At 29.8% G+C, this 13,664-nt stretch overlaps 2 protein-coding genes and 1 long non-coding RNA gene across 3 annotated transcripts; 1 reads left to right on the forward strand and 2 right to left on the reverse strand.

The window, feature by feature from the left end:
- The first annotated feature begins 3,928 nt into the window (after positions 1-3,928).
- LOC108475327 (probable 2-oxoglutarate-dependent dioxygenase AOP1) lies at positions 3,929-4,309 on the forward strand. The gene has a single exon (XM_017777291.2). It carries the CDS (start codon positions 3,929-3,931, stop codon positions 4,307-4,309), a length of 381 nt encoding a protein of 126 aa, XP_017632780.2.
- Positions 4,310-6,059: 1,750 nt separating this feature from the next.
- On the reverse strand, positions 6,060-6,858 carry LOC128290155 (uncharacterized). Its single transcript, XR_008279795.1, has 2 exons — positions 6,811-6,858; positions 6,060-6,290 (listed from the first exon to the last, which is right to left on the reverse strand). It is a non-coding gene; the product is annotated as an uncharacterized LOC128290155 (long non-coding RNA).
- Positions 6,859-10,689: 3,831 nt separating this feature from the next.
- On the reverse strand, positions 10,690-13,344 carry LOC108474373 (proteasome subunit beta type-2-B). The gene is made up of 3 exons (XM_017776279.2): positions 13,078-13,344; positions 12,848-12,971; positions 10,690-11,228 (listed from the first exon to the last, which is right to left on the reverse strand). Exons 1-3 carry the CDS (start codon positions 13,233-13,235, stop codon positions 10,896-10,898), a joined length of 615 nt encoding a protein of 204 aa, XP_017631768.1. The 5' UTR covers positions 13,236-13,344; the 3' UTR covers positions 10,690-10,895.
- Between the last annotated feature and the right edge of the window lie 320 nt (positions 13,345-13,664).

Below are 13,664 nucleotides of genomic sequence, written 5' to 3' on the forward strand. Positions count from 1 at the left end.
TTAGTTCCTATTTGTGGTGCACAATTTTTTGGAATGTAGGCAGTGGTTGCGTAAGAACCTGCCCTTGGGAGGGAACAACAATTGAAACAGTGCTAATACCCGTGAGGTGAGGAGCAAAGGAGGAATCCGCCCGAGGAGGGGCTCGCGTCTGATTAGCTAGTTGGTGAGGCAATAGCTTACCAAGGCGATGATCAGTAGAGATCGAGTATGGAATTCTGTTTACTCACTTTAAATTGTATAATATATACAAGGGTAAACTATCAAAACAGTCACTTTTGTTTACCTTAGATTACATTTTAGTTATTATGTTTGAAATGTTACGTTTTAGTCACTAAGCAGTTAATTGTAGTTAACGGTGTAACGGTAAACTGACATGGCACATTAAATCATCATTTCAAACAAAAATTTTAGGTTAAATTATACAATTGGTCCCCGGATTTTTTTCATTTTGAGAACTTTTTTTTTCTTTTAACTTTGTTTTTTAAAAAAAATTATTTTCCATTATCTTCTGCTTCTCCCTTTGTTTTCCTCCCTTCTTCATCTATTTTAATGTAGTTTTTTTTATATTTTCCATTTCTTAAAACTAAAGGGGGAGATGAAAAAGAAAAAAAAGAAAAAAAATTAAAGTATAGGATTGTTAAAATTTTGTTAAATTTTAATCAAATTTTATTTGACATGTTGGCTAGAAATAACATCGCCATATGCCAATTTCTACTGGATTGGCAAAAAAGCTTTCTTGAGAGTCCCCTTCACTAATAAAGAAGGTAAAAAAGAGAAACAAATGAGGAAGAGTGATTTAATTAAAATTAGGATTGGACGATAAAAAAATTATAAAAAGTGATTCGATTGATGTAACAGAGGAACCTAACCTATATATAATTAGTTACATATTTAAGATTTAAATTGCATTTTGTTAATAAAAAATGCACATTATAATATCATTTCTTTAATATATATTTTATTTAAAATAAAATAATATAATAAGGTAATAAAACATAGTCTATTATAAAACTAATATTTATTGCTTCTCTCTTTAAAATTATAAGAAGATGGTTAATTTTAAATTCTAATCCTCCTATCTTTTGAGATTATATAATAATAGTTTAATTTCAGTTTTGATCTTTATATTATACTTAAATTTAAGATTTAATATTTATATTTAATTTTTTTATATAATTTGGTATCTTAACTTTTTAATATTATTAGTTAACCTAAATATTTTATTTTATTCAAATGCTTATGTGAATGTCGAGAATTACTAATACAGTTAAAATTCATTTTTTTATTACATGATTACCAAATGAATTTTTTCTTTTATTTTCAAAATGCCAAACGAATGAATTTAAAAGAAGAATTTTAACGTGTTAATAACTGGATCTATATTTTTAATTTGAAAAGTAAAGGGCTAAATTTTTAAAATAAATGTATGAGGACTAAATTTCAAATATACAAAAGAATAAGAACTTAGAGCATATTACATTCTTTAAATTTTTACTCTATAATTTAACCCTCCAAGGCAAAGCATAGAAATCATACTACTATCAACTAAAAATAAGTAATCACGTAAATATTAAATTATAAAATATATTATTTTTAAATTTTATACTAATTTTGTTTTAAAAATGTTCAATTTTTTATTTTTATTAATTTATTTTTAAATAATTATAGTTTTAATTTTAATTTTATATTTTATATATGTGAGGGATCTACTTACACCGATGTAAAACTTATACCCTTTTGTAATATTTACACAATTAATATTTTAACAATCCAACCGTTATATTTCATACTCTATTCATGTTCAATGTTCATCATGTATGTCAAGCTTGGTATAAATTAAAGTTTTCTAGCTATGCGTTTCATGTAAAAAAACTTCCAACCATTAAATATATATTAATATAGATAATATTGTAGGTCGATATGATAAAATATTGGATCGATTAAAAAAGTTACATGCATGAAAAATACAAATATATTGATAAATTTAAATGCATGAAAATACAAATATACTGATAAATTTAACTATTAGGTTGTTAAAATATTAATCATATAAAAAGTTACGGAAGAGTGTAAAATCACTTAAAATTTACACCGGTGTAAGTAGATCCCTCCCCTTTACATATAGACACTTTAACTAAAGCCCTTAACGGTAATGTTTCTTTTTACTATATTTAATTTTATTGCCACCGTTGTGTTTGAATTCAAATACATATTTTATCATTGATTTTAATCTTGCCGCTATAGTCACTAATCGTACTATTATAGTAACTAATTTTACCACCATTACTGTTTTTAACCTCAATAAAAATAATCTCACTAATAATTCAAAAGAATCCTAGGGGTTAGAGTTCGGAGTTTCCTAATGCAATGAGTACTTGATAAGCCACTTGGGCGAAAAATAGGTCTAAAATTTTATTAAAGTTCGATCCAGATAAAAATGCTAAAACCCAAGTCTAGTCTGGTTCACTTATATTAAATTTTTATATATAAAATTTTAAAATATAATACAAAACTTTCTTTTCATATTGATTTTCTTTTCAAATTGCGAAAATTGAAAATTTAAGATATTAAAACAAAACTTTAAATATTGTATTATTATGTTCCACGTGTCTAATTTTTTTTTACCCCTGTTTATGGGTCATGTTGTTTTTGTTCTTATTATTATTTGGGTCAGATGGTTAATATTATTTTATTTTATTCACATGTTTAATGTTATATATAAATCTTTTACCATGTTTAATTATTAAATATGAAATTGAAAACAAAAATTAGTAAATATAAATGTTATGATTTTGATGGTAGTAGCCATAAATTACGGATATTTAAGGTCCTTTTAAAAGGTGATGCATTTATTTATGGTTAATGTAAAAATAACAATAATAATAAAATTAAATATTATAACGTTAAAAAGAAAAATTAAACACACAAGCACTTACCTAAAAACACCCATACATGCATTGAGGTTGAATTTTGAGGGCTAATTAGTAGCCAAAAGGTACACTGATTTCTGAACTGGGAGAAAATGGAAGACAATCTTATTTATAGGTTAATACGTTTTTTCTTAATTAGAATTGAATGGTTGACTCACAATTAAGAGAAACAGATAAATTTAATTATTTTTAGGGTAAATTATATTTTAGATTATTAAACTATTAATAAGTTTATATTTTGATCACTTAATTTTAAAAAGTTATAAAATGTTCATTGAATTATTCAAAAGTTTTTATTTTGCTGAACTATTCGATAGTTTTTTATTTAAGTCTATGCTATTAAGATTTTTTTTTTTAAGTTCAATCCCCAATAACGAGTAAAAGAATATACCTTAGATTTAAGTTGGTCTGGCGGTTAGTGTCGGATATCAAAGAAGAAAGTTGTTTGGATTTTAGTTTGTAGATTCATGATATTTAAAGTTATTATATGAAAAAAAGAATACGGTTTGTAGATTAATGCTGGGGTGCGAATTGAGAAGGTAATACACCAATGATTTTTAATAGTCCGATGATTTAAATGAAAGCTTTTAAATAATTTAATAACTATTTTGTAATCTTTTAAAGTTGAATAATCAAAACATAAATTTAAACTAATTTATTCTTATTTATATGTATAATAAATAAACCTAAAATGGTGGAACATAAGCAACAATGTATTATTATTATTATTTGGTCACATGATTTTTTTTTTTGAAATTATGGCTACAAGGGTCGGTGCCTTAAAGACACTTGAATTTTGTTAAATTCAAATCATCATGATTAATTTTATATTAGGTATCGTATAAATTTTCCTTTGACCAGTCCCCAACTAAAAAAAGCTGAGAAATTGATAGAAAATGCTATAAATAGACGTAAATCCCTACGCAAAGAGAAACCAAGGTAATTTACAAGCTAATTTAGTGTAAGAAAACATTCTCTTATAGCATAAAATTAAGAACATGGATGTCGATACTAAATTTGAGGTCCCAGTCATTGAGTTCCGATCATTAGATTTAGAGCGAGGAACTGATGAGTGGCACCATTTGTGCAAAAGGTTTCGAGAGGCTTGCGAGACTTATGGTTGTTTCGAGGTGGTGTACGAAAAGATATCAACGGAACTTCGAAACAAGATGTTCGGGTTGATGAAGGACTTGGTTGAGCTTCCACTGGAGAGGAAACAGAAGAATGTTAGTTCCATACCTTACCATGGCTATATTGGACCAGGCAGTCTGTTTTCTTTATTGTATGGAGGCTTCGGACTTGTTGATGCTTCCAACCATGACTCTGTTAAAAGCTTTACTCAACTTATGTGGCCTGATGATCACGCACAGTTTTGGTAACAAAAAATTCTTTTACCTTTTTTAATTTCCCGGGTTGAGTTGGTTTCAGATATGTTTTGTTTGAGTTGAGTGAGTTCGAGTTATTGACCTTTTATTTTTGATCTTTTGTTCTAGTGACACTGTATATACCATGGCAACACAAATAGAGGAGCTAAACAAGTTAATCTGGTTAATAATAATTGATAGTTATGGATTAAGGGGGAAATGGGAGTTAGTGATGAAACATTGGTGCGGCTTATAAAATACATGGCCCCTCTAACGAGGGATTATGAGAGAGGACTACATGCTCATACTGATAAATCAATCAGCACAATTATTTTTGATAATCAAGTGTCAGGGTTGGAAATTGAGGTCAAGGACAGTCAATGGATCAAGTTGTCTATATATCCTTCTTCCTTTGTCTTTGTGGTTGGAGATACTCTCAAGGTATGTATGTATATATGATTAATTTTCAATTTTTAGTTTAATCAAAACTTAACATGCATTACCTATGTGAGTAGAATATGAAATAGTTTGAATTAAGTTAAATATTTTAAGGAGTCAAACTGTAATTTTATCATTGTATTGTATCATAATTTCATACTTTTTGAAGAGACTTAAGTAAAATTTTACCAGTTTTGGGGTCCAAAGCCTTGTCCTGAGTTCAATTAAGTCTTGGATTCAAACCTTGACAACTTTTCTTCTTGCTCCTTAATATATGAACAATTACCATAAAATACTTACTGATGTTGACACTTGACCTCGAGCTCAAAATTTTGAATAACCCTTTTACCCTACTAATAATATATGTATTTCGAGAGAGAGATTAGATTACTTTAGTGATGTTGAATGCAAATAATTAGCATAAAACACTTATTGATGTTGATTTTGGAAATTAAAGGCATGGAGTAATGGAAGATTAAAAGTGGTTAATCACAGAGTGATAATGAACGGATACAAAAATCGATTGTCTATAGCAACCTTCGCTATTCCAATTGAGGGTACCATAATCAAGACACCTAAAGAGCTTATTGATGAGCAACATCCTCAGCTTTACAAAGACTTTGACTGTAACGTCCCCCTACCCGAGACAGTTGCCGGAGTCAAGCAGGAGACATTACAAAACTTATCTTAGCACTTAACTAGTTTTCGTAGTAAACTATCCATCTGCATCACAGTCGCAAAAAAAAAATCATATCTCGAGTTACGAAACTCGAAATCCAATTCTGTAAATTTTCCCTGAAACTAAACTCATATATCTACTTACTAATTTTTTTTCTAGAATTTTTGGTCAGGCCAATTAGTACAGTTTATTAGAAAAAGTCTCCCCTGTTTTAGGGTTTGGCTACTCTGACCCTTGTGTACTACGAATAAAATTTCTTCCTGTACAGAAATCCAATGACTATTCCATTTGTTTCAATTAAAAATAGACTCAATAAGGAATCCATACATATAAAGTTTGAGTCCTAATTCTTAATACACAATTTATGGTGAATTTCTAAAGTCAAAACAGGGAATCCAGAAATTGCTCTAACCCTGTTTCACCAAAACGTAAATATCTCATAAAATAAAACTCTTTTACCTATTTTGTTTCTTCCATATAAAAATAGATTCATTAAGCTTCAATTACATATTTTATTCATCATATAATTCACTTTATACTATTTTTGGTACATTTTCAAATTTGGACTACTGTTACTGTCCAAATCTGTTTTAGTATAAAATGTTGATAACTAAGTTTATAACATCTTCATTTCTTCTCTCTACAATATTTACCAACACTTCCTCTTATTACTCTTCACTAACATATCAAAACATACCATACTTAAGGTTTTGGTAACATTTACAAAACATACCAAAATATCACTTAACATCTTAGATACTTTTAAAATGACCAAAAGACATCCTAGGTACAATGCCATTTTCCAAAAAGATAGAAACTTAACCAATTTGAGTTCGGGGATCGGCTTGTATGCTGAGTCTTTATACTTTCGTACCTAGCCTGCGCACGAAAACAAACCGTACGCTAAAAATACTCTCAGTGGTATTTCTATAAACAATAGCTTAATCAACTTTAAAACATGATAATTCAAACACATTATTGCTATTATTCAATATCAATCAGTACTTTAATAATTTTTACTTTATTTACCCTTATTAACATAACTCGGACACTAACGGATACACGGATCCAACCCACACTCCGGGATAAGCACATAGTGCTTCATCGGAACAAATCCGGAACTTTAACATTATAGTACACAAAGTACTTCATCGGAACAAATCCGGAACTTTAATAGTAGTCGACACATAGTGTCTCATCGACTCAATGTCGGAATATCCCAATACTTTCAATTCTTATGACATGTCAACTATATCCGACTAGCCCGACACTGTTAATAGGGTATTCAAAATCACATTCATTTCAATATGGTAAAAATACTTACCTCATTCACATTTTCATACAATATAAATATCAAATATAGCAATAACGATTAAGCTCGGTTTATAGAAATACAAACCACTATTTATCGAATTTAATCGATATCTTCGTTCACTTTCTCTTTTCCTTCTTTGATGACGTATCCGTGCTACGTTTGCTACTAACAATCATACAATTAAAATCATCAATATACTAATTCATAAAACACATTTTCACTTTCTATCAAACTTTTACAAAATTCCAATTTCATCCTTTTTCATTACTAATTTTTTTCTTTAACGTAAGCTTCATATTCTCTTTTAATCAACTCATTAACAATTTTGTAACTCATAAAATTCATTATAAAACATAAATTTTGAGCTCTATTCAACTTAATCCCTATTTAAACCTAACTTAGAATTCTTTTAATAAATCACTCAATTTTCACTTCTAACTTCAATTTCTATCAATTTAACCCATGAAACCTCAATTTATTCAACTAAATCAATATCTAAAAATTTTCTATTTTTCTTCATTTTAACCTCATACATGTAGAACTTTGAATTAGGCATCCATAAACATAAAAATTATAAGAAAATAAGCTAAAACATCTTACCAATCAAGCTTTAGGGCCTTCATTCTCAAATTTCCCTTTTCTATTTCTTTCTTTCTTCCTTCCTTTCTTTCTCACGTTTGCTCTCTGTAACTCTTTCTTTCTTTCTTTCTTTTTTTTTTTAACTTACTCATAAATCTATATTCAATATAATAATATTGATAATATAATATTATTCTAATAAAATAACTTAATCTATAAGAAAAACTACTTTAACACATTTAATATCTTTACCAACTATTACACATGTTATATCAACATTCACACACATGGCACTTAGGGTCTAATTGCTAGATTAGTCCCTTTACTAATCTTTAATCTATAATTAAACTTTTATACCGTATGCAATTTAGTCCTTTAAACTAAATTCAAGCTACTTCACTTAATTAAACACTAAATAACCATTCAACTATAATTCATAAATATTTCTAATAAATATTCATGAATTAATTTCACGGAAACAGTACTCAAGACTCAATTTCCAATACCGTAACTTTCGGTTCATTACATTGACTTCATGGACTTCTTACATTTTGCCTTTTCTGACCCAGCAAAGCACATCGACTCCAGCGAGCGACTCCATGCCTTTGCTTCTCTTTCACCACCAATTTCCCATTAAAAGCATGCCCATATTGACAATTAAAAAACTTTGATTTTGGATTAAATTTAAAGTTAAAGATAAGAAATTGAGTCTTATACTAGGGATCTGCATTCTCAAATCATATTACTATATTATAATTTGTTATATTCGTGTAATTGTATCGTGCCAGAGGTTACTAAATTTATCGTGTAATTGAGTTCATTGATATGTATATTTCATTATTATTTTTAATTCTTTAGGAAATTATTATAATAACATGTGTTAGTATCCCGGCCTCGCTTGTAGAGTTTTTATATTCCACTTCAAATGACTAGAATAATTATCATTTAAATAAAGATATAATGATAAATTTAGCTCTCAATGTTTACATTTTCTGCCAATTTGACCCTTATTCTTTTTTTGAGTTAAATTTAACTCTTAACCTTTCACAAAAGAATCAAATCGCTTTCTTTAAACAAAAATGCTGACTAAAAGTTAGATTAAATAATTTATCGAGAATCAGTAAGTTGTTTGGTTTGGTACATTATTGAAAAAAAAAATTCATTTTTTTTTTGTTTTCTCTAGGTATCTATCAAAACAAGTCTATTGATTAATCATTCGTGTTCTATAAATCCATTAAGAGGTAGACGTTGGTAACGGATTTCAAAGCTGGATCTATACCTAAAACGAGAATTAAATTCTTGACCACTGATCAAAATAGAAGAGATCCTTATCATCTCACTCGATGAAATTTGAAAATTCTACCTCTTAATTTTATATTAAGCACCGCATTTTTTTTTAACCAAGTGCACCTTCCTCGTTTTGCTTGGTTAATGATATTATCTTCATGTGAAAAAAAAAATCTAAATTTCTTAAATTTATTCATTAAAATTGAATTAGTAAATAATATATTAATTGTAATGACTCGATTCTTAATTGTGTCGGACAAATTCGGTTTTTGAACCGAAGTTAACCAATCGAAGAATAAATGTGTCGAGTACGATATGAAAAAGTCGAATTATTAAGTGTTATTAAATTAAATCAACTATTAAAAATAGTATAGGGACTAAATCGAAGGTGGTCAATATTAATAGAAATTCAATTAGAGAAATATACAAGGGTTAAATAGCAATTATACTAAGTGTATGACGGCAATTAAACCAAATTTTACTTAGCTTAGTGATCTGGCATGATTATCAGTCGTTGATTGTCATTATATTATATATATATATATATGTGTGTATATAATTCAAGCCATTAATTAATTTGTCTCAAATAAATAATTAAGGCTAATGTTAATATAACATATTTATGTTAGTGGAAAAGAAGAGAACATAATTCTCTTTCTTTTACATCCCACCGTCGGGTAAAGAAGAAAACAAGAAAGAACTCCATTTTCTTGCATTGCCGATTCCAATCCCAAAGGTAAAAGATGGTTTTTCAATTAGATTTTCATGGAATTCTAGTTTGAAACCTTAGTATATTAATACCCAAACATTAATTTAGAGAATTGATGGTGTCTTAGTTGGATCTCCATTGTTAAAAGCTTAGGAAAGCTTAAATGGAAAGAGTCAATCATGCATGTTCAAAGTTAGATGAAATTTTGATGAGAACATGTTAAAAACGTTAAATCTAAGCTTGAATTAAACATAGATTATATAGATATAGTATGTGTAATTAGGGACTTTTTTTGTAAGGGATTAATTTTTTGGGATTTGAAAATAAATGATGGTTGTAGGACGTCCCTGTACTATATTTATAAAGCCAGATTTAAATTCGATCAGGTAAATTATGAGAAACGAGTATTTCAGATATTAGGGTTTATAGGAACAAAAATGAATAAAGTGCACTCATGTTTAACCATTATATTTCTATGTCCGAATTATATATCTAATAGATATTTTGTATCTGAATTTATCACATGTAGTTAAAAATGACGTCGGAATATTGAAAAGTAAAGGAAAAAAGCAAAGCCGTTGATGTATAGTTAATATGGTTTGTAGTCTCATAATTCGAGTTCATTAGATATTTATATATATAATAATTAATTGAATTTCTTTTTGTTACATTGATAATAACTTTTTAAGTTTATAAATTGATTAAGAGGCTATTATCCATTCTATTTGTTTTAATTTTAAAACTATAATAAACAATACGTATCATTAATAATTTGTTTTAATGTACCGATTAGATCATTTCAATCATAAATAAATAATTAGCAAATATGGAATGTCTCAAATTTAAAAGTTAAAATTTTTATTAGAAAGTTTGCGAATAATGTATAAATATGGAAGGTTAAATTTGTTAAGTTATTTAGAATTAGATTGATAGACTATGTTAGTATTGAGAATTAAATGCATTATTATACCAACTAGAAAAGATTATCCATATCAATTTAACGATGGGCAACTAAAAACGTGAGGTTCCACTAACCATGAATTATAACTTGTTCAAATTACAAAAATCATTGCATTGCATTATTCTATATTAACATGAAAAAAGTTGCAACTATAATCAGCAAACAATATAGGAATTTTCCTATTTTGATGCCATGTATTCTACTCTCTTCCGGAGAGTATGTTGTGGCACATGATGAACAGGTGTGCCTATTTTAGTAGAATTCACAAGCACTTAGTAACTAACCTTGGTGATGCCACTATAGGATGGTTCCAATTACTACTGAAGCCCATAGTTCCAAGCATTTCCCACAAAGGTCCAGCTCAGCTTGTCATAGGCTTTATTAGCAATGCATCATTAAAATTAGATGAGACATTCAATAACACCCATTGTCATGGTCTTCCCTCTACCTGGAGGCACATAAAAGGGTTTCCATTCCAAGATAAAATATCATCAAATTTCCACTTCAGAACATAATCAAATCAAAGTAAATAGTTTTCTTATAATACTTTTCACTGCCGGCACACATTGTTCCCTATCGGTAAATGCAAATAAAAACATCCAGAACGGCAGAGCAAGTATGTGATAAAATCTTTCAGGCCGAAGGAACTGCGGCATCCTTGACGGATTCACGCCAGGCATATTCTCTTGCTCCATCTTTATCGACAATCTTGATGACAAAATTTGGTGGTGCCACAACCAGTCTTGATCTGATCTCCATTATGCATTTATCAACTAAATCAATGGCTTCTTCCACTGTCATGCCACTGTGGTAGTGCCTGTCCATCATAGCAAGAGAAAAGTAGGATCCATAACCAAATGCTCCCTTATCAACCTTATGAAGTGTAGCAATGTAGTCGATATAGAACAGAGATGGGCCTGTCTCTTTGTCATAGCCAGCAAGAAGGATGTTCACAAAGTATGGATTCTGGAAAAACCAAATATCATTGTTAAAAATAGTAAAACAAGGAAAAGGGACATGATAGAGAATTAAAAATCGTTCTTGTGCATAGATGAGCACGTAGGTGCATTCAAAGGCACTAAAAAGCAACAACACACAATCTGATGCAATTACCAACTGCTAGAAATTGAAGATCAAAATTTTAAATGACAAGTATTTGGTAGAGTTTACTGCTGCGAAAGGAAATGAGATATCCACAACAACGTTTAAGACTAAAAATCTATGCATCGAGTTCAATTTGGTTGAAGAAAAGTCATGAATATAAAGATTTATATTTGATGCACTAACAGTATAAATCTATAAACTGTCAGTGAATCAAATGATGACACCTCATTAAAAATATAATTATCTGTATTGGTTTTTAAAAACTTTATTCACTTTACACAATGACTGTATATATCCACTATCAGTTCATCAAATATAAACTCTAAAAGTGAACCCACTGCTAAAAGGAAAATAAACAGAGACGTCAACAAGAACTAGATATTTTAAGTCATCATTGGAACTCCAAAACATAACAAAATATTTTTAGTGTACTTATGAAATTCCTTGGACTGTTCTAACCTGATCTTCCACCTAAACAACAAGGATTAATGTCATAAAACTTCAAAAGGTGTTCCATCAGATACTATAACCTAATTAACCAGAGGCATCATAGGGTCATGGATTCATGCAATAGAAGTATCAACTCTACTTTAAATCATTATCAACCTTACATGGTACTATAACTTTCTAGTTCTAGGGATTCTAGTTAAAGCAAGCACAGGTGATTGTCTTGGAAAAACACTAAAGGAGCCCTCTTTAGCTAGCACATTTCCTTGAAGCAGTCCTAATTACAAAGATCCAATGCCCAACTTCATAACCAGATTTAATTGCTTATTTTCCACTGACAGAACATATCTACAAGTATGTCATTCAAAAACATATAGAATAGGAAACCACACCATTTTACAGTCTAGTAGGTTGCAAAAAAACTCCAAAATATACAGCTAAAAGGCCAAATAAAATCTAAGATTGAGAAGCCTACAATAGCCATCTAAGTGACTCCATATCCACCAACCTTACGCATCATAAACACATCCGATAGTCGAAATTAGTTTGTTTAGGCACGCAGAGAAAGTGATTTCTAAGCAAGTTCAGACTTCCCTATGAGTTAGCGAAGCAGTTCATTTAAGTCACCTCTCACCTAATCACACAAAGTAGTTACTATTACCTAGGGATCTCCTAAATTTTGACTATAAATAAATATTCAGCTCTAAATAAAAAGCGCGATCTTGATTCTTTCCACGCAAGACTTTCAGCTTTGAAATCATAGCTTAGCACTGATTAACAATGCTGCATCTCTTGTTCGATGAATTATGCAGTAAACGGGCAAATAAGTGATGCCATCCTTATACAATCCAGGGTATGGTAAAGCTTTATTGTATATGGCGACTGCTACAAATATAGAAGCCTAAAAACTCCAATTCATCAAACCCTTCCTACAAATTCCACAAAATTTCAACTAACGAATGCCATCAACAATTCTAATTAGCCATAATTATAATACTATTAAAACCCTAATTAGTAGTCAGAAACTTTTATACCTTCCTTAAGGCAGTGGCAAGCTCACCGCGAGTGAAATTAGCGGCGGCGGCAGTCGTCAAAGGAATACCGTTTCGAAACTGATACAAGGCCACGTTTTTCTGTATATACTCCGTGAACTGCACTCTGTAAGAAGAGAAAAAAGAAAGTTACATAATTTTCCGTTTAAATTTTAGCAGGACGAATAAATATACTAGATTTATACGGAAAACGAAAAAGAAAAAGGGAGAACCTGTCCCCGGATTCACCGCTGGCGGCGATGAGTTTGTGAGAATCGAGGATCATGATCTTGTCTTCGTTAGATTTGTGAACAAGGATGCTGTGAACAGCCGACGTGTCCGCCACCACAATGGCAAAGTCGTTGCCCACTAAACCGAACACGCACTCCATTTTCACTTCGATCTGTTGATTCTGAGTTTTTTTTCCCCTTTCAGAGATTTTATTTCCGTTGATTTCGTTTTTCTGTATTTAATAGAATTGTCTTGAGGAAGAAGTTGTGCAGACTACAGAGTGGCAAAATGGAGAATAATGGGGAAAGATTGGGGCTATTTTAGTCATAGAAATAAAGTGTCCGATTATTAGTTGCAGATTGGGCCAGACTAAAGCTGTTTCAAAAAATTTCAAGCCCATGTCAATTTTTAGGCTGGCTCAGCTAGCCGAAAACTTCATTTTACTATTTAAAAATTAATAAAATATTAAATATATATGTTTAATTGATATTTTATATACTTTTATATTTAAATTGAATTTTTCCAAGTTCAGCCCAAGTCAAGTCGTGTAGGCTACCTGACCCTTGAAAAGGTTTAGGCTAAACTTGTC

The sequence above is a fragment of the Gossypium arboreum genome, chromosome 3, assembly GCF_025698485.1.
Source record: "Gossypium arboreum isolate Shixiya-1 chromosome 3, ASM2569848v2, whole genome shotgun sequence".
Lineage (NCBI taxonomy): Eukaryota > Viridiplantae > Streptophyta > Magnoliopsida > Malvales > Malvaceae > Gossypium > Gossypium arboreum.